A 21,852-nucleotide genomic window follows, 5' to 3' on the forward strand; every position below is an offset into this window, starting at 1 on the left:
AAAAAGCTGGTTAATGTAACGTGCAAAATGAACCTGTTGTGATTTAGCGAGTGATTGAACAGGCACCCAGTGGGATGAAATGGTGACGGGTTTGACAGGGGCACATCACTTTCTATGAAAATAATGCACTTTTCTCTTTCTTCTCCACCCCCCGCCACACCCGACTGTTACAGAGGAAGGCCTTAACCATGAGTGTAAACTCTGCAATCAAACATTCGACTCCCCCGCCAAACTGCAGTGTCACCTGATCGAGCACAGTTTCGAAGGAATGGGGGGCACCTTCAAATGTCCAGTGTGTTTCACAGGTACGGGCTCCAGGATCTGGCAGCAGTGACTGCGGTAGTGCAGTGCTCCCTCAGTACTGCAGCATCTGTCAGGGGTCGGGGGGGGGAGGTGGGGGAGCACTCAGAAATCCTGGGCTGGTGTTTGAACGCTCTGACCCAGAGGTGAGACCGACGCACGGCAAGCCAGCACAATCAGGGGCTTTTGATTTCTCGCTGCTGCCTGAGCTGAGTCATCTCACCTGACAGTCCTGTTTGCTGGCTGCGAATAATTTAGATTTGACCTCAAATGTACAATAAGAACGGTTTTCAGCAGCGAGCTGTGATCTAGAGTGGACTCCCTGTGCATTCAGTGGTGACAATCCTTTCTCTCTCACAGCGTTATCCACTTCTTCTTAATGCATCTGTAATGTTCACTTCACCTCAAACTTCCCCCCCCCACCCCTTCCCTATGGGAGTGAGCTCCACACTCCCCCCACTCTCTGGGAAAAACCATTTCTCCCAAGCTCCCCAATGGATTTATCACTGACTATCTCACAGTGACCACCTCTAGTTTTGCTCATTCCAACACTCTGTGCCTTCAGCAGAAACATCTTTCACAACCACCTGATGAAGGAGCAGCGCTCTGAAAGTTAATGCTTCCAATTAAACCTGTTGGACTGTAACCTGGTGTTGTGTGACTTTTAACTTTGTCCACCCCAGTCCAACACCGGCACCTCCACATCATCTTTCAGAATGTTTTACAGACCATTATGAATCACCGAGCTGTCACAGTGCAGAAAGTGACCAGTTCGGCCCATCGTGGCCTACACCATTTCTATCCCCTAGTACCAATCTCCTGCCTTTTCCCCATATCCCTGCTCAACATTTCTTTCCCAATACCCCTCCTGAATTGTCTCAGTTGAACCTGCTTCCCCCACAGTGTGTTCCAGACACTAACAACTCGCTGGGTGGAAACGATTTTTCTCACATCACTTCAAATCTGCACCCTCTCCTTCTTGTGCCTTTTTATAAACAGGAACAGCTTCGCCTTGTCTGCTCTGTTCAACCCGCTCATGGTTTTGAAAACCTCTATCAGATCTTGTCTGTCAGCCTTTCCACAAGTTGAAATGGTCCCCATTGACAGACCACTACAGTACAAAACCAGAAGTAGGGCCAATTACCAGAACAGGATACATTCACAGGGTGAATCCCAGCAACAGCTCTTCATCCAGAGACTGCACAACACTGACAATGTCGCTCAGGAGGGAGAGAAATTATTTGCAAGAAAATCCCCAGTTTGGTGAACAGACCAACAACTTCAATCAGAACCAGAGCTACAGATCTTCACTAACACCTTAAACGTCTTCAATCTATGAGGCAAAGGCCATTATTTTTATTCCCCCCCCACCTCGCCCCCCCCCCCCCCCCCCCCCCCCCCCCCCCACCGCAGTAGAAGGAATATCCGATCTCGATGTCTCACCTCCTGGTTTCCTCCTGCTATATCTGCACCTTTTGCAGCTAGAGTGTGTCCTTTTGTATAATCGGCTGAGCCAGCCCGAGCTAACGGAAAGGGCGAATTGTGAGGAGGTAAAACAAGCTAAGCCAAACGAACTGGTGCTCCAATACCAGAGACAGTAAGGACTGTGGATGGTGGAGGCCACAGCCAGTAGATGTGAGACTGGAAGAACACAGCAGGTCAGACAGCAGAATTAACTTCAGAGGCTGAAACCCTTCAGCAGGACTGAAAAATTAACTCTCCTGCTCCTCGGATGCTGCCTGACCTGCTGTGCTTATCCAGCTTCACATCTATTGACTGGTGCTCCAACCTTGTCAGTGCTGCAGTTGCTAACATTCCTGGGAACAGCTTGAGAAGCTAGCAAGCTTCCCTTTACAGATGTTGCACAGATTTACAAAGTACCAGAGGAATTTCTGTTGGTTTGTGATCTCACTGAAGTCAGCCATGCGTTCTGGCAGCAGAACCTGGGAAATGTGAGGTGTGGTTACGCTCTGAAAAGTCGGGAAAAACTCTGTGCCAAAAAAAATCCTGGCAGGCAATTAATGATTCCTACATCCTCCGCACCTTCCAGATTTCTTAAAAGCAAAGATTTGATTTTTTTTTTCTGTGCTGTTTTACCATAAAAACATATTGTCAATGTCAACACTGAAAGGAGTAGCTCATTCAGGTTATTTTTTTAAGTCTGCAGTCTGTGCAGTTTACTTGTTGAGTCCAGCTGGATATTCCCCAGTTCCAGAGAGCTTTATCAGTCAATGCAGTGCACTGTGTGTGTCCACTCTCACCCAGCTTTCCCTGGATTAGCTCCTCTGAACATTTTCAATGGCAAATCCCGCCCCAGGGCTCACAGGCAGAGAATTCACTGTGTTTTCTTTTCCCCACTCACTCACTGCTTCATCAAATCGTACGTTCCACAAGGAAACCTTTTCCGTCTGTCCCATCTCCTGGCTTCCTGACAGACCTGAAACAGCTCCATTGTCCCCTGACCTTTCCCGACAAGTTTTGTTCCCCTTTCAACAATTCCCTTTGGAAAATTCTTGCCGAATCTGCTTTCATCGCCCTTTCAGGCAGCGCATTCCAGATCACAACAGCTCGAGCTGTTCTGGAAAAATATCTTTTGTTTTCCCAACACCAACACCCCCTCCACTCCTTGGCTCTTTTGCCAATTCATTTTAATCTGTGTCTCTCTGGGCACTGACTGTCCAGCAACTGGAAAGCTAGTTCCTCCTTATTTGTATGGTGAAACCCTCTTCATAAACCAATAAGGCCCCTGCATCATAAGGTCTGAAGTGGGGATGTTTACCAATGATTGCCCAGTGTTCAGCAATGTTCACGACTCCTCAGATACTGAAGCAGTCCATGTTCAAATGCAACAAGACTTGAGCAATATCCAGGCTTGGGCTGACAAGTGGCAAGCAACATTCACACCACACAAATGCCAGGCTACGGCCATAACCAATAAGAGACAATCTAACCACTGCCCCTTGACATTAAATTATACTACCATTGATGAATCCCCCACTATTAATCTCCTGGGGTTGACATTGACCGAAACAAACAGAAACATAATGGCTACAAGGACAGGTCAGAGGCTAGAAACACTGCAGCGAATAACTCTCCTCCTGACTCCCCAAAGTCTGCCCACCATCTACAAGGCGAGAGTCAGGAGTGTGATGGAATACTCCCCACTTGCCTGGATGTGGGTAGCTCCAACAACTTTCAGGAAGCTTGACACCATCCAGGACAGCAGCTTCTTGATTAGCACCAAGTAAGATTTGTGCCACACAAATGCCAGGCAATAATCATTTCCAATTAGAGACAAGCTAATCACTGCCCCTTGACACTCAACAGTGTTACCATCACTGGGTCCCCATTAGCAAAACCCTGAGGGTTACCATTCACTAGAAACTGAACTGGACTCGCCATTTAAACACATTGGCTACAACAGCAGGTCAGAAGCTATGAATCTTGCTGTAATTAATTCACCTCCTGACTCCCCAAAACCTGTCCGCCATCTACAAGGCACAAGTCAGGAGTGTGATGGAATACTCCCCACTTGTCTGGATGAGGACAGCTCCAATAACACTCAGGAAGCTCAACACCATCCAGGACAAAATAGCGTGCCCACATCCACAAAATTCACTCCCTCCATCACCAACGCTCAGTAGCAGCAGTGTGTACTGCCTGCAAGATGCACTGCTGAAATTCACCAAAGACCCTCAGACAGCTCCTTCCAAACCCACGACCACTTCCATCTGGAAGGACAAGGGCAGCAGATCCATGGGAACCCTACACCCTGCAAGTTCCCCTCCAAGCCACTCACCATCCTGATCTGGAAACATATTGTCGTTCCTTCAGTGTTGCTGGGTCAGAATCCTGGAATTCCCTCCCTAAGGGCATTGTGGGTCTACCTACAGCACATGGACTGCAGCGGTTCAAGAAGGCAGCTCACCCCTACCTTCTCAAGGGGCAACTAGGGACGGGCAGTAAATACTGGGCCCAGCCAACGATACCCACATCCCATGAGTGAATAAATAATGTGTTTTCACCTCACTGTAATGACCTTGCAAATTGGTTCCTCACTTCCCACTAGTTGGTGGCCTGTAGATGACCCTGAGCAATTGCAACTTACTCACTCCTTAACTCTCACCAGGTCAATTCTGCCCTTGACCCCTTTGGGATACTCTTGTTCTCCAGCACCCACCTTCATCAATAATGTTGCTCTTTGCTCTTTTCTTTCTTTCCTGTCTTTCATTAACACCTTGTATCCCCAAGAATATCTAACACTCAGTGCTGCCATTCGTGGGCGGCACGGTGGCACACATGGGCGGCACGGTGGCACAGTGGTCAGCACTGCTGCCTCACAGCGCCAGAGACCCGGGTTCAATTCCCGCCTCAGGCAACTGTCTGTGTGGAGTTTGCACATTCTCCCCGTGTCTGCGTGGGTTTCCTCCGGGTGCTCCGGTTTCCTCCCACAGTCCAAAGATGTGCAGGTCAGGTGAATTGGCCATGCTGAATTGCCCGTAGTGTTAGGTAAGGGGTAAATGTAGGGGTATGGGTGGGTTGCGCTTCGGCGGGTCGGTGTGGACTTGTTGGGCCGAAGGGCCTGTTTCCACACTGTAAGTAATCGAATCTAATCTAATCTAATCTAAAAAAATTCCTTGATCCAGGTCTCCAACATCACCACAACATCAGAATCCCTCTGTATGTGAATCCCACAGAATGTGACTCTTGTATGGCTCAACCATCTCAGTTAGTGCTCACCTATGTGCACTGTCAACTTCTTACAGTGAACTCACCTCACACCTTGCTGTTTCCTACTCTCCTGTAATCCTTCCAAGTTTCCTGTGGACTGTAGCTCTCTGATATTACCTCCTGGTTAAGACCATTAGATATAAGAGCAGAAGTAGACCATTCAGCCCATCGAGTTTGCTCCGCCATTCAATGAGATTGCAGCTCCAAAACGTCAACTCCAATTTTCTGCCTTTTCCCCACATCCCTCGATTTCTTTCCTCGTCCCACAGACCCGCGCAGTTTACTTCAATCCTCCCCAGCATCATGAACAACTTGGAGAAAGTGAGGACTGCAGATGCTGGAGATCAGAGTCAAGAGCGTGGTGCTGGAAAAGCACAGCCGGTCAGGCAGCATCCGAGGTGCAGGAGAGTCGACATTTCGACCATAAGTCCTTCATCAGGAATGTGATGAAGAGCTTATGCTCGAAATGTTGACTCTTCTGCTCCTCAGATGCCGCCTAAACGGCTGTGCTTTTCCAGCACCACACTATTTGACAGCATTATCATGTTGTCCCACAAGGCTCCTTTGTGACCCTTGCAGACAGACAAGAAAGCGGATTTAAAACAGGCAGGTCGTATGGAGGGCACACTCAAAGCTGAATGGCCTACTTGTGTTCCAAAGTCCTTTGCTCCCATTCTTCATCAGAGGGTTGTAGGGGTCTGTAATTCACTGCCAGAAAGCCTGGTAGAGCAGACAAACGTTTCTAGATGGTTTGAAAAGCCATAGCACACAAGGCTATGAGCCAGTGCTAGAAAAGAGGATTAGAACAGGTGGCAGATTGATGCCTGGTGCAGACATGACGGGCCGAAGGGCCTCTGTGCTGAAGAAAACTCTTTGTTTTCTATGAATCAGAAATCCTTCCTCCTGGAGCATCTCTCCAGCCACACATTCTTCTCCTCTATCGCCCCAATCCTGTACTCAATTGCACATCCATGGATTACAATATATGAAAGAGCTGTTTGCTAATTTCTACCGAGCTCCTAAATTCAGGATTACATTCCCCTTTCCTGCCACTGTCATTGGTCCCAATGTAGTCACAGTCACTCATGAGGCATTTGAAGGGGAGGCTTTGGAAGATTTGGATATGGGGGTAGGGCAGGCAGGAGATTTGTTTTACATTCATTAACGGGATGTGGGCATCACTGGCTGCGCCAGCATTTATTGCCCATCCCTAATTGCCCAGAGGGCAGTTAAAAGTCACCCACGTTGCTGTGGGTATGGAGTCAGGTGTAGACCAAACCAGGTGAGGATGGCAAATTTCATTCCCTGGAGGCCTTCAGTTACAATCAGCAACAGATTCATGGTCAGCATTAGATTCTTAATTCCAGATTTTTATTGAAATCAAATTTCGCCATCAGCCGTGGCCAGATTTGAACCCAGGGTCCCCGGACTAACAATCCGGCAATACGGCCACTCAGTCACCTTCAGCGACATTGAATTTGGCGTTCGGTATTGGAGCTGGTGCAGGCAACGGCCTCCATCTTCTCTGTAACTAATCTGTGATGCTGCTGGTTACTCTCTGTCTCCTCTGGTTGACCTGTTCACTGATCACCCAGCCTGCACGCTATCCTGGACTCATCGGCCACAGGACCACCATGGGTTGGGTGACCAGTTACTATCGCCACTCCCACTGTCTTTGTGCCCTATGCCCATCTCCAAACCCCCAACACCCCAAACTCCCCATCAACCCCCAATCCCCACACGAAGCCCCCAAAACCACACACCACCCCAAAATCCCACACCACCCCAAACCCAACACCAAACCCCCAAACTCCCAACACCCAAAACCCCCACCACCCCAAACCCCACACTACACCCAAACCCAACAGCAACCCCTAAAGCCACCACCACCTCAAACCTCCCACCACACCAAACCCCACACCAACCCCCAATCCCTACATGAAGCCCCCAAAACCCCACACCACCCCCAAACCCCCAAACCAACCTCTAAACCCACACTGACCCCCAAACTCCATACCAACCCCAAACCTCCACACCAAACCCCACCAACCCCAAACCCCACACCAACCCCCAAACCTCACACCAACCCCCAAACCCCCACACCACCCCCAAACCCACACACAAACCCCAAACCTCCACACCACCCCCAAACCCCACACCAACCCCAAATCCCCACACCAACCCCAAATCCCACACCAACCCCAAACCCCACACCAACCCCAAACCCCACACCAACCCCCAAACTCCCACACCACCCCCAAACCCCCACACAAACCCCAAACCCCCACACCAACCCCAAACCTCCACACCAACCCCAAACCCCACACCACCCCCAAACCCCCACACCAACCCCCAAACTCCAAATCCCACACCAACCCCACCTCCCCACAACAACCCCCAAACCCCACACCAACCTCAAGCCCCACACCACCCCCAAACCCCACACCAACCCCCAAACCCCTACACCAACCCCCAAACCCCCACACCACCCCCAAACCCCCACACAAACCCCAAACCCCCACACCAACCCCAAACCTCCACACCAACCCCAAACCCCACACCAACCCCCAAACCCCCACACCACCCCCAACCCCCACACAAACCCCAAACCCCCACACAAACCACAAACCCCCACACCAACCCCAAACCCCCACACCACCCCCAAACCACCACACAAACCCCAAACCCCCACACCAACCCCAAACCTCCATACCAACCCCCAAACCCCACACCACCCCTAAACCCCCACACCAACCCCACCTCCCCACAACAACCCCCAAACCCCACACCAACCCAAAAACCCCACACCAACCTCAAGCCCCACACCACCCCCAAACCCCTACACCAACCACCAAACCTCTACACCAACCCCCAAACCCCACACCAACCTCCAAACTCGACACCAACTCCCACACCACCCCCAAACCCCCACACAAACCCCAAACCCCCACACCAACCCCAAACCTCCACACCAACCCCAAACCCCACACCAACCCCCAAACTCCCACACCACCCCCAACCCCCCACACAAACCCCAAACCCCCACACCACCCCCAAACCCCCACACAAACCCCAAACCCCCACACCAACCCCAAACCCCCACACCACCCCAAACCCCCACACAAACCCCAAACCCCCACACCAACCCCAAACCTCCATACCAACCCCCAAACCCCACACCAACCCCCAAACCACACACCGACCACCAAACCCCCACACCACCCCCAAACCCCACACCACCCCCAAACCCCCACACAAACCCCAAACCCCCACACCAACCCCAAACCTCCACACAAACCCCTAAACCCCACACCAACCCCCAAACCCCCACACCACCCCCAAACCCCACACAAACCCCAAACCCACACACCAAACCCAAACCCCACACCACCCCCAAACCCCCACACCAACCCCCAAACTCCAAATCCCACACCAACCCCACCTCCCCACAACAACCCCCAAACCCCACACCAACCCACAAACCCCACACAAACCCCAAATCCCCACACCAACCCCAAACCCCACACCAACCCCTCCAAGCTCCCACCACCCAAAACCCTCACCACCCCAAACTCCACACTACATCCAAACCCAACAGCAACCCCTAAAGCCACCACCACCTCAAACCCCACACCAACCCTAAACCCCCACACCAACCACAAACTCCCACACCAGCCCCAAACCCCCACACCAACCCCAACCACTCCCCAAATCTCCCACCACCCCCAAACCCCACCACCACCCCAAACTCACAGCACCCCCCTTTTCATGTCTCACCCTTTTCTGAAGACTCCAACCTACACCCTGCCCACCATTGTTGGTGAAACACTCATGTAAGATTAATCTTGACCAGATGTTGGTGATTGGTTTCCAAAGGCTGCTCCTACCCCAGTTTTCTGCAGGCCCGAACGAGAGCCTGGGGTTTTAATGGGTGAGGTGTGGTTTCAGCCTCTCCCATTATTGTACATCCCTCGCCTGTCGCCTGTCTCTCTCTTTCTGTAATGATAGCGTGTCGAGAATCCTTGTAGGTCACAGTGCATCAGACATCCTTCAGAAAACCTCTCTTCCCAGCTTATGGCATACACCGTTCAATTATTAATGGTGTGTCTCTCTGGTAAACTTCCCCTTTGTCTGTGCTTTTATACATTCTCAGCCCTTGTTTGTACTTATTAGAATTGGAAACATCGCTGCTGTAGTTTTTTCAAGAATTTGCTGTCAGAGGTCTAGGTCAAAGGTCATCCTTGGGTCTCCTGCCTCCCTCCTATCCTGCTACCCCCATCCCCACTGAATCCATTCAGTCTGAATCACAGAATTGTTATAATGCAAGTGGAGACCATTTGATCCATTGTGTCTGCACTGCTTCTATCCCCTAATACTGTCAATCTCCTGCCTTTTCCCCATGACCCTGCTCACCATTTCTATGCAAATAACCATTCAATGCCCCTCTTTAATGCCCTGCTTGAACCAGCCACCTCTACAATTCCCAGGCAGTGCATTCCAGACCCTAACTACTCACTGGGTGAGAAAGGTTTTCCCCACGTCACCCTCGCTTCATTTACACCTCATTTTAAATCTTCAACCTTTCGATCTTGTCCCTTTTACAACTTCTCCCTGTCCTAGGCTTACCTTTATTAGCCACAGCGTAGATTGTCAGAGCAGGGAGATTATGTTGAAGCTATACAGGCCTTTGAAGCTGGTACTAGGTAAAAACAAGGGCTGCAGGTGCTGGAAACCAGAGTCTGGATCAGGGTGGTGCTGGAAAAGCACAGCAGGTCAGGCAGCATCCGAAGAGCAGGAGAATCGACGTTTCGGACACAAGTGTAGTTAGTGGTGTACCTTTGGTGGCATGCATTCGATGGGCTGAAAGGCCTCTTCTGTGCTGTATGATTCAAGGCGTCATAGAGATCTACAGCACAGGAAAAGACCCTTCAGCCCATCAAGTCTGTGACAGTTGAAAATAACCATCGAATTATTGTGAGCCCATTTTTCAGCAGTTATCCTTGGCTTTGCAAGTGCACATTTAAATAGTTCTCAGGCAGTGAGTTGAAAAGTATAAATCAGAAAGAATGATTTGAAATGGCAGGGCATTGGTGACCAGAGGCCACAGGTTTCAGATAATTGAAAAAAGCATCCGAGGGGGAGTTGGGCAAAGATTTGTTAAACAGCAAATTGTTATGATCTGGAACTTGCTGCCTGATAGACAGTGGGTGCATCTTCAATGGTGACTTGAATAAGGGGATTGGTAAATATTTAAAAGGAAATACTTTCAGGGTTACGGGTGTGCAAACAGTGGGAGAGTGAGACTAATTGGAGAGTTTTTTCAAAGAGCCAGCTCAGCTACTGTGGGCCGAATGGCCTCCTGTACAGCGAGTCACTATAAGATGCAAAGCAGACAACTGTTAGTAAAAGTGAGCTTCAGGTCAAACAGCAATGCCCAGCATTAACTGAGACAGGAGCTGCAGTAGCCATCAGAGCAAGGACAAGTCTGCAAAGCAGATAAGAGCAGGACTGAGAGATTCATGTGACTGCAGAATGAGTAGGACATAGAAAACAAATAGAATTTGTAAATATTATCCAAATTAAAGTGGAGAAATAGTTAGAGGAATGAAAGGAAGAGGGAAAAAATGCCAATGTGGAGCATAAATGGGTCAGTTGAGTGAAATGAGCTGTTATAACAGTACAGTAAATGTAACATAACAACATCGTGGAGTTACTGAGCAGCATTAGAATGAATGTGTATAGAAATGAATGCATGACTGAGTGTGTGTGAGCATGTGTGAGTGTGTTTGTATGTGTATGAGTTTGTGTATATGTGGGAATTTGTGTGTTTGTGTATGTTTTGTGTGTGTGAGTTTGTATATGAGTGTTTCAACATGCATGTAGTTTGTGTGTGTACATGAGTATGTGTTTGCGTGTTTGTGTGTGTGTGTGAGTGTATGTATGTGTGAGAGTGTGTATGTTTATGTGTGAGTATGTTTGTGTCTGTGTGTGTGAGAGCGTGTGTATGCGTGTATGTTTGTGTGTGTATCTGCATGTATGTGTGTGTTTGTGTGTGTCTGCGTGTATGTGTGTCTGCTTGTATGTGTGTATGTGTGTCTGTGTGTGTGTGCCTACGTGTATGTGTGTGTGTGAGTCTGCATGTATGTGTGTGTGTGTGTGAGTCTGCATGTATGTGTGTGTGTATGAGTGTGGCACACATAACACTTGTGTCTATAAGTGAGTGCTGCATCTTATGGGACAGTCCATTAATTCTTTGTCATTTCTTTCCTGTCCAGTGTTTGTTCAAGCGAGCAAGTTGCAACATCATATTTTTTCTGCCCATGGGCAGGAGGACAAGATCTACGACTGTTCACAGTGCCCACAGAAGTTTTTCTTCCAAACAGAATTGCAGGTATTTGAGATGAACCATGTTGTTTTGATGATGCGAATTGTTGAAAACTATCTCTGGGCCAGCAACCCTCCTCTTTTAAAGCTGGTTTAATAATGTGTACTCTTCTAGGGAATCCAGACTGAGTATTAGAACAGCAGGGTCTGTCTGACCACTTGAATCTAGCCTCCCTTCTGATGAAATGGTATTTGATTTCATTTACTCTCGTTGGTTTCCGATGTAGAATTGTAAATTGGATTGCAGTTTCTGGAAGAAAATTCTGTTTGATTTGAATGAATTTTTCAAGGAGTTGTGTGCAGGTGTTGCAGTGGATGTAGGTTATGTGGACTTCAGTAAGGCTTTTGACAAGGTCTTGCATGGCAGATTGGTTAAGTAACTAAGTGCCCATGGGATCAGGGCATTTTGGCAGATTGCATCCAGAACTGATGGGAAGCAGAGGGCAGTGGTCAAAGAATGATGTTGTGGCTGGAGGCCTGGGTTCAGTGGTGTACCATCGTGTTCAGAGCTAGATCCCTTGCTGTTTGTTGTGCACGGTACGGTAAGGGGCATGATCACCAACTAACAGATGACATGAAATTTGGTGGGAACTTTTTTTTAGATTAGATTACTTACAGTGTGGAAACAGGCCCTTCGGCCCAAAAAGTCCACACCGACCCACCGAAGCGCACCCACCCAGACCCATTCCCCTACATTTACCCCTGCACCTAACACTACAGGCAATTTAGCATGGCCAATTCATCTAACCTGCACATCTTTGGAGTGTGGGAGGAAACCGGAGCAAACCCACGCAGACACGGGGAGAATGTGCAAACTCCACACAGTCGGTCGCCTGAGGCGGGAATTGAACCCGGGTCTCTGGCGCTGTGAGGCAGCAGTGCTAACCACTGTGCCACCGTGCCGCCCACTTAGACTACAGGCTGATACAGATGGGCTGGTCAGATGGGATTGTACAGTGGCAAATGGAAATTAATTGTGTGAGGTGATGAATAAGGCAAGGGAGTTAATGATGAATGGTAGGACCCTGGGAGTACAGAGGGTCAGAGGGAAGGTGGATAAGAAAGCAAATGGAATACTTGCCTTTATTAGTCAAGGCATTGAATACAAGAGTTAGATTAGATTACTTAGTGTGGAAACAGGCCCTTCGGCCCAACAAGTCCACACCGACACTCAACCCACCCAGACCCATTCCCCTACATTTACCCCTTCACCTAACACTACGGGCAATTTAGCATGGCCAATTCTAACCTGCACGTTTTTGGATTGTGGGAGGAAATCCACGCAGACACGGGGAGAATGTGCAAATTCCACACAGAAAGTCGCCTGAGGCAGGAATTGAACCCGGGTCTCTGGCGCTGTGAGGCAGCAGTGCTAACCACTGTGCCACCGGGCCGCGCTTATATGATATGATGGAGCTTAGATCACAGCTGGAGGGCTGTGTGCAGTTCTAGTCACCACACAATGGGAAGAATGTGAAACCAAAATAAACCCAAAGAACTGCTGATGCTGAAATCCGAAACAGAAACAGAGGTTGGTGGAGAAATTCAGCAGGTCTGGCTGCATCTGAGGGAGAAAGTAGAATTAATATTTCGGGTCCAGTGACTCGTCTTCAGACCATTGTTGGGTTGGATTGAGTCAGCGATTAAGAGAGACAAGGTGAGGTCAGCTTCCTTAGAGCAGAGATGGTTGAGGTCTGCAAATTTCTGAGGGGCATAAAGAGGGTAGAGTTAGAGAAACTTTTCACCTGAGCAGACAGGCCAATAACTGGAGGCACCGTTTTCAAGCAAGGATTTTCAGAGGTTTCAGAGGAGATTTGGGCATCGTTTTCACCCAAAGGGTTGTGGGGATCTGGAACTCACTGTATGGAAGGGCAGTAGAGACGGCAACCCTCAGAACTATATCGATGATCATAGCACACAAGGCCATGACCCCAGAGATGGAAAATGGGATTAAAGTGGATTGGTGCTTGATGACCGACACGGACCTGAAGGGCCGAAGGGCCTCTTTCCTTGCTGTAAAGATAGGATGGGTCTAGTGGTCTGGGAGGGGATGGAGCAGGGTGACTGTTTGGGACCGGGCTGGGGTGGGATTTATTTGCCTGAGAGCTGAGGATCCCATGGAGTTCTCCTTTATAGGGGGAGTTTAGCATTTTCAGGAGGGAGCTCGATGTGGTCATTGAGGCTGAAGGGTTTGGGGTGCAAGTCCCGACAGAGTTGGGCGGCACAGTGGTACAGTGATTAGCACTGCTGCCTCACAGCGCCAGGGACCTGAGTTCAATTCCCGCCTCAGGTGACTCTCTGTGTGGAGTTTGCTCATTCTCCCTGTGTCTGTGTCGGTTTCCTCCCACAATCCAAAAATCTGCAGGTTAGGTGAATTGGCCATGCTAAATTGCCCATAGTGTAAGGTGTAGGGGAATGGGTCTGGGTGGATTGCGGGTCGGTGTGGACTTGTTGGGCCGAAGGGCCTATTTCCACACTGTAAGTAATCGAATCTAATTGTAATGAATGGGAGAGCAGGCACAAAGGGCCAAATGGCCTATTTGTGCTGCCATTGTCCATGTTTTCGAAATAGAACTTCCTTTTAGTGGTAAGGGGTTGTCTCACTTCCCAGCTCAGTAGTTGATTTCCATTTTAAAGTTTTGTCCAGCTCTTCCCCAACACCCCAGCATGCAAAGGAAATTTCTGCCTGTTCACCTATCAAATCCTTTCAAAATCTATAAAAGCCTCAATTGAATAATTCGCTAACATTTCATGTTCCAGGGAACACGAATCTAATCTAGGATGATCTGTAAACACAAACCTTACCAAGTGCAGTGATTGGTTTGCTTTTCCATGCACAATGACACAAAACAAATGCAGCAAGTTTGTCTTTATTATCCATCCTTAGTTAGATTATGATGTCAATTCCTCTGCCCCATTCAGCGTGGATCTATTTATTTAGAGTGTATTTTTATTCATTTTTGGAATGTGAGTGTCTCTGATTATTTATTGCCCCTCCCTAGTTGCCCCTTGAGAAGGTGAGGGTGAGCTGCCTTCTTGAACCGCTGCAGTCCATGTGCTGTGGGTAGACCCACAATGCCCTTCGGGAGGGAATTCCTGGATCTTGACCCAGGGACACTGGAGGAACAGCGATATATTTCCAAGTCAGGATGGTGAGGGGCTTGGAGGGGAACTTGCAGGGGATGGGGTTCCCATGTATCTGCTGCCCTTGTCCATTTAGATGGAACTGGCCGTGGGTTTGGAAGGTGCTGTCTGAGGATCTTTGGTGAATTTCTGCAGTGCATCTTGTAAATGGTACACACTGCTGCTACCGAGCACCGGTGGTTGAGGGAGTGGATGCTTGAGGATGTGGTGCCAATCAAGCGGGGACTGCTTTGTCCTGGATGGTATGCAGCTTCTTGAGTGTTGTTGGAGCTGCCCCCATCCAGGCAAGTGGGGAGTATTCCATCATACTCCTGACTTGTGCCTTGTAGCTGGTGGGCAGGCTTTGGGGAGGCTGGAGGTGAGTTCCTCATTGCAGTATTCATAGCCTCTGACCTGCCCTTGGAACCACTGTATTTATTTCATGTATTAGCTGCTCTAAGGTTAGGAGTCAGTTTAGCTCAGTTGGCTGGAAGGTTAGCTTGGAAGGTAACATGATGCAAACAGCATGGGTTCAATTCTCATCCCTGCTTGAGGTAGTTATAAAGAACGTTCCTTCTTGACCTCCCCCCTTGCCTGAGGTTAAGTGGTCACTAGTCTCTTGGCCTGGTAAGGCCCTGAAGCCTGCACCACCATTCACTGTAAAGTCCTGACTGTGGCATCAACTTTACATTGCTGCTTATCTTGGAAAAGATTGGGCTCCCATTCTCGTTAAGAATCTGTCTCCCTCAGCCTTAAACCTACTCAGTGACCCCCACCTCCACTGCTTGTTGGGTTAGAGAATTTTACAGGCTCATTATCACTGGAGAGAAAAATGTTCCCCTCATCGCTGACCTCAATGGGACACAATTGATTTTTAAACTGTGTCCGTTAGATCCCATCTCTCACAGGGAGAACATTTCTCGGTGTGCACCGTGTCAAATCCCCCCATCTATTTAACTTCTCACTCTGCTGAACTCCAGTGGGTACGGGCCAAGTGTATCTAACCTTTCCATCCCAAGTGTCAGTTGATTTGAGGAGCAGCAGGTGGGGAAGGCAATGGGAGACAGTGAGGACTGCAGATGCTGAAGATCAGAATTTAGAGGGTGTTGCTGGAAAAGCACAGCAGGTCAGGCAGCATCCGAGGAGCAGGAAAATCAACGTTTTATGCCAGAGCCCTTCATCAGGAATGCACTGGGGAGGGCAATGGCCTAGTGATATTATCACTAGACTATTAATCCAGTGACCCAGCTAATGTTCTGGGGACCCAGGTTTGACTCGCCACCACCAAGTGAATTTTTAAAAAAATCTGGAATTAAGAATCTACTGATGACCATGTAATCATTGCTGGAAAAACCCATCTGGTACACTAATGTCCTTCACTAAAGGAAGGAACTCTGCCACCCATACCTGCTCTGGCCTACATGTGACTCCAGACCCACAGCAGTGTGGTTGACTCTCAGTTGCCCTCTGAAAAGGCCTGGCAAGCCATTCAACTGTACCAATCTCACCCCCACCTTCTCAAGGTCAACTAGGGATGGGTGATAAACGCTGGCCCAGCCAGCGATGCCCACATCCCACAAGATGAATAAATCGCAAAAAAGGAGGAGAGAGGGGGACGCGGAGAGGTCCAGGCAGGGAATTCCAGGGGTGTGGAGCCCTAGGCAGCTGAAGGCATGGCCATCAATGGCAGATTGGTGGAAATCAGGAATGGGTACAGATCAAAAGCTGGAGGAACACGGAGGGCTGTGAGGGATGGAGAGATCACAGAGATAGGCAGAGGTTAAAAGAATTGAGGGAATTGAATAAACATAGATGTAGCTTGCACTGAATGCAGAGCAATGTGAGGGGACAGTTTGTTTTTGTCTGTATGTTTTTAAAGTCCGTACATTCATCAGTTCCGGATTAAAGAGAAACAGGGAGTGCTGTTGGAAAATCATGTGTTGCTATTGTTTGTTGCATTTTTCATATTGGACACAGGAGTTCTGAGGGGATGGTAATTCCTACCAAGGGAGCAGCAAATCTACAGAGAATCACATTTACAGTCTTCACAGCCTAGTTATGGTGTGGAAACACATAAGAAAATTATATTGAAACACTTTACCTAAACTTAGGAATTTATGTGCGTTCCACTGTTTGAGAGCACAGCAGCTCACAAACTGACAACTGCAAATGTATTAAGAAGGAACAAATCCTTCATCTCTCACCAATCTGCGATTTCTTTAGCAGCACCTCATCCCTTTGTTTTTATCCCTGGGATTTTGGTATTGCTAGTGTTTATTGCCCAGAGGGCAGTTAAAGTGTCAAGCACATTGCGGAGGATCGGAAATCACACAGAATAGGGGCAGGCAGCAGGTTCCTTTCCTAGAAGGGCACTAGTGAACCAGATGGGATTTTGTCCATCACATTATTCAGTTAGCATTTTAATTCCAGATTTTTGGTTGAATGCAGATTGTATGGTAGGATTTGAACCCATGTAACACCAAAATTTAAGGTGTAGTGGACAGCGAAGAGGGTTACCTCAGATTGCAACAGGATCTGGACCAGTTGGGCCAATGGGCTGAGAAGTGGCAGATGGAGTTTAATTTAGATAAGTGTGAGATGCTGCATTTTGGGAAAGTAAATCTTAGCAGGACTTATACACTTAATGGTAAGGTCCTAGGGAGTGTTGCTGAACAAAGAGACCTTGGAGTGCAGGTTCATAGCTCCTTGAAAGTGGAGTCACAGGTAGATAGGATAGTGAAGGCGGCATTTGGTATGCTTTCCTTTATTGGTCAGAGTATTGAGTACAGGAGTTGGGAGATCATGTTGCGGCTGTACAGGACATTGGTTAGGCCACTGTTGGAATATTGAGTACAATTCTGGTCTCCTTCCTATCGGAAAGATGTTGTGAAGCTTGAAAGGGATCAGAAAAGATTTACAAGGATGTTGCCAGGGTTGGAGGGTTTGAGCTACAGGGAGAGGCTGAACAGGCTGGGGGTGTTTTCCCTGGAGGCTGAGGGGTGACCTTACCGAAGTTTATAAAATCATGAGGGGCATGGATAGGATAAATAGACAAAGTCTTTTCTCTGGGGTCGGGGAGTCCAGAACTAGAGGGCATAGGTTTAGGGTGAGAGGGAAAAGATATGAAAGAGACCAAAGGGGCAACTTTTTCATGCAGAGGGTGGTACGTGTATGGAATGAGCTGCCAGAGAGTGTGGTGGAGGCTGGTACAAATGCAACATTTAAGAGGCATTTGGATGGGTATATGAATAGGAAGGGTTTGGAGGGATATGGGCCGGGTGCTGGCAGATGGGACTAGATTGGGTTGGGATATCTGGTCAGTATGGACGGGTTGGACCGAAGGGTCTGTTTCCATGCTGTACATCTCTATTACTCTAGGTTCTGGAATACCAGCCCAGTGACATTCCCATTACTCTTATGTGACTACGCTTGGATTTAACAAAAAAAACTGGATGAAAAACTCTGACCCTGACTTGGTCATGTTGGAGCACAGACCAGAATACATTGTTCATACATTTCACTGGTTTTACCTCCCGAATTGGTGACTGTGTGACCATTGCTGTCTTAATGTCCTTACCCAGTCTGACGACTATAAATGGCTCTGGCAAGCCATTCAGTTCAAGGGCAATTAGCAATGGGCCATGCCAGTGATGTCCACCTCCCGTGAAAGATAAACAACTGAAGACAACTGTCTCCAAAACTGTGGCACACTTTGTGGCACACTTTGGTAACATCTCCAAATCGAGATTCGGTGCTGGGTTCTGCCTCAGCCTGGAAAGCTAAGTCGAGAGTGTGGTGCTGGAAAAGCACAGCAGGTCAGGCAGCATCCGAGGAGCAGGAGAATCGATGTTTCGGGCAAAAGCTTTCATCAGGAATAGAGGCTTTGAGCCTCAGGGCTGGAGAGATAAATAGGAGGGGGGGTGGGATTGGGGGGGAGGTAGCTGAGAGTGCAATAGGTGGATGGAGGTGGGGGTAAAGGTGATAGGTCAGAGAGGAGGGTGGAGCGGATAGGTGGGAAGGAAGATTGGCAGGTAGGACAGGGCATGAGGATGGTGCTGAGGTGGAATGTTAGAACTGGGGTAAGGTGGGGGGAAGGGAAATGAGGAAACTGGTGAAGTCCACATTGATGCCCTGGGGTTGGAGGGTCCCAAGGTGGAAGATGAGGTGTTCTTCCTCCAGGTGTCGGGTGGTGAGGGAGTGGCGATGGAGGAGGCCCAGGACCTGTATGTCCTTGGTGGAGGAGGAGGGGGAGTTGAAGTGTTTGGCCACGGCGCGGGTGTCCTGGAGATGTTCTCTGAAGCGCTCTGCAAATAGGCGTCCTCTCTCCCAAATGTAGAGGAGACTGCATTGGGAGCAACGGGTACAATAAATTACATGTGTGGAAGTGCAGGTGAAACTTTGATGGGTGTGGAAGGCTCCTTTGGGGCCTTAGATGGAGGTGTTTGAAGAGAGCGGTGGGATTTCCAGCTGGGGGTCCCAGGCAGCTGAAGGCATTGCCCCCAACGATGGAGAGACAGCGTTCAGGTGGTTCACCAGAGGCCAGCGTTGGTCATTGAGTTATAGAGTCAGACAGCATAGAAACAAGCCCTTTGGCCCACCATGTCTGTACTGACCAACAAACACCAAACTACACCAATCCCATTGACCTGCACTTGGTCCACTGTCTACTAGACCCTGGCATTTTAAATGCTGATCCAAATGACTCTTAAATGTTGTCCGAGTTCCTGCTTCTACCACCCTCTCAAGCAGCACGTTGCACATTCCTACCACCCTCTGAGTGAAAATCTTTTCCTCAGATCTTGCCTAAACCACTTAGTCCTCACCGTAACCTTGTGCTGCATCTTAGATACATTTACCATGGGGAGAGGACTGCAGTGAGGACTGCAGTTGCTGGAAGCGGCAATCAATAGATGTGAGGCTGGAAGAGCACAGCGAGTCAGATGGTGTCCAAGGAGCAGGAGAGTCAATGTTTCAGGCCTAAACCTTTTGTCAGGACTGAAACATTAACGTCCCTGCTCCTCGGATGCTGCTTGACCTGCTGTGTTTTTCCAACACCACACCTTTTGCCGCACTTACCAGGGGAACAAGGTTCTCATGATCCACCCTGTCTGTGGCTCTCATCATGTTGTATCCCTCAATCAGACCCTCCTTCAACCTCCTCTGCTCTGGGGAAACCAATCCCAGCCTATCCAGTCTGTCCTCATCACTGAGACTTTCCAACCCAGGCAACATCCTGGTGAATCTCCTCTGCTCCCTCTCCAGTGCAATCACATCCTTCCAATAGTGTGCTGACCAGAACTGCACACAGTATTCCCTCTTGGAGACAGTAAGGATTGCAGATGCTGGAAGCTAGAGTCAATAGATGTGAAGCTGGAAGAGCACGGCAGGTCAGACAGCATCTGAGGAGCAGGAAGGTCAATGTTTCTGGCCAAAACCCTTCAGCAGGAGCGTAACATTGACTTTCCTGCTCCTTGGGTGCTATCTGAACCGCTGTGGTTTTCCAGCCTCACATCTATCGATGACAATATTCCCTCTGTGGTGTAACCAACGTTTTATAAAGTGGCAACAAAATTTCTTTGCTCCTATATTCTACATCCCTCCCACCTAATGAAGGCAAACATCCAGAATGCTTGTGCTGACAGTTTTAGGGAGCTGTGGACTTGTACACCAATGTCCCTATATTCCACAGTATTCCCAGGGAATTACCATTCATTGTTGAAATCCTGCCTTTCCTAGACCTCCCAAAATGCATCATCTCGCACTTAGCAGGATTAAATGGGTGGCACGTGGCACAGTGGTTAGCACTGCTGCCTCACAGCGCCAGAGACCCGGGTTCAATTCCCGCCTCAGGTGACTGACTGTGTGGAGTTTGCACATTCTCCCCGGGTCTGCGTGGGTTTCCTCCGGGTGCTCCGGTTTCCTCCCATAGTCCAAAGATGTGCAGGTCAGGTGAATTGGCCACGCTAAAATTGCCCATAGTGTTAGGTAAGGGGTAAATGTAGGGGTATGGGTGGGTTGCGCTTCGGCGGGTCGGTGTGGACTTGTTGGGCCGAAGGGCCTGTTTCCACACTGTATGTAATCTAATCTAATCTAATCTAAATTCCATAGGGGTGATGGGAGAGGTGAAACCAGGGGTCGTTAAGGATATTGTAAATGAAGTGTTGCTGGATTGGGAGCTGGAGGGATGGGAGTTGGGATGTGGGTGAGCCAGAGTCTTGGATAAGCTCAGATTTATATCAGGGCGCAGGAAGTGGGCAACCTTGCCGACAGAGAGGGGTAAAACCTGCCCTTTTTGCTGTCCCTGACAGTCTGCACTGCTAAAGAGACAAGCCTTTGAACAGCTGAAACGAGGTAACTCTCCCACCCCCACCCCCCTCCCCCCAGCTTTTGCCCTCCTCGATCAGTGGCTGCGTGATCACTCCATTGTACAGTGACAACAGCATTATATCAGCTTGTAACTCCGCTGATGCCTCAGGTGTAACAAGAACAAAAAAAACCCACCAAACACAAGCCTCTAACCATCAACCACCTCTTCCCTTCCTTCTGCTGAATTTCGAATCCAACAAGTCTCTGGAGATGAAGGACACTGACTGCAAATTCTGAACTCTTGACAGATCCGTGACAGGTAGAATTTCTCAAAGGGTATGTGAAGCAGCATTTTGATAACCCACAGCTAGGACATGCTCATTTCTCTTGCACTCAAGCCTACAGTAAAATCAGGACAGAAAGGACATGCTTCAGATATGTTTCCGGGTTCTCCAGGGTCCACAGAATCATTTGAGATGGTGCAGTTGTACATTTCAGCCGACAGTTCGGTCAGTTATTATTTTTTTCTCTCTGTACGAACTGAAATTTTAAAATCCTGACAGGATGCGTGACAGGTGAATGTTTTTCCCTGAACAAACCCCAGTTTGTTCGCTTTCGTTTTCCCGGCTTTTCATTTTTTTTTTGCACGAAACGGGGAGCGAAGGCAGCGTTCAGTCAGCAGTCCTCGGAGGGAACGTGCAACTTGTCGTCCTGTCTCAACAGCACTCACTCACTGCCCCCTGCAACTTCCCCAAACCCACACCTCCACCTTTGAACCAGTCTTCCATCAGCGATGGTCCTGAGGCAAGCAGACAGACGCTGGGAGTGAGCGTACAGCCAAAGCTCACAGGAGGGCCTGTTTTCAGACTGAGCAGAGTGTTTAACACCGGTTCATTGGCTTACAAATTGGATTTATTTGTGAGTCTTAATTTGTATCTTAAAAACAGACAATCTGCCAGTTGATTTTCCGATTGATTTTTAAGCCATTATTCTAGGTACAATGTTGGA

The 21,852-nt window shown here is 48.8% G+C and overlaps 1 protein-coding gene across 5 annotated transcripts in view; it reads left to right on the forward strand.

Annotated features, from left to right (window-relative positions):
* The window catches only part of znf521 (zinc finger protein 521), a 496,625-nt gene that overhangs the window by 434,104 nt on the left and 40,669 nt on the right, over positions 1 to 21,852 (forward strand). For all 5 annotated transcript variants that reach the window (XM_043687613.2, XM_087986742.1, XM_087986743.1 and 2 more), the window contains 2 exons: positions 174 to 305; positions 11,307 to 11,422. In XM_043687613.2, the coding sequence (XP_043543548.2) occupies positions 174 to 305; positions 11,307 to 11,422 (248 nt within the window). The remainder of the gene's footprint in view (positions 1 to 173; positions 306 to 11,306; positions 11,423 to 21,852) is intronic.

Source organism: Chiloscyllium plagiosum, unplaced genomic scaffold, assembly GCF_037043375.1.
Source record: "Chiloscyllium plagiosum isolate Xiang-an unplaced genomic scaffold, Cpla_swu_hap1 HiC_scaffold_4, whole genome shotgun sequence".
NCBI classification, from domain to species: domain Eukaryota; kingdom Metazoa; phylum Chordata; class Chondrichthyes; order Orectolobiformes; family Hemiscylliidae; genus Chiloscyllium; species Chiloscyllium plagiosum.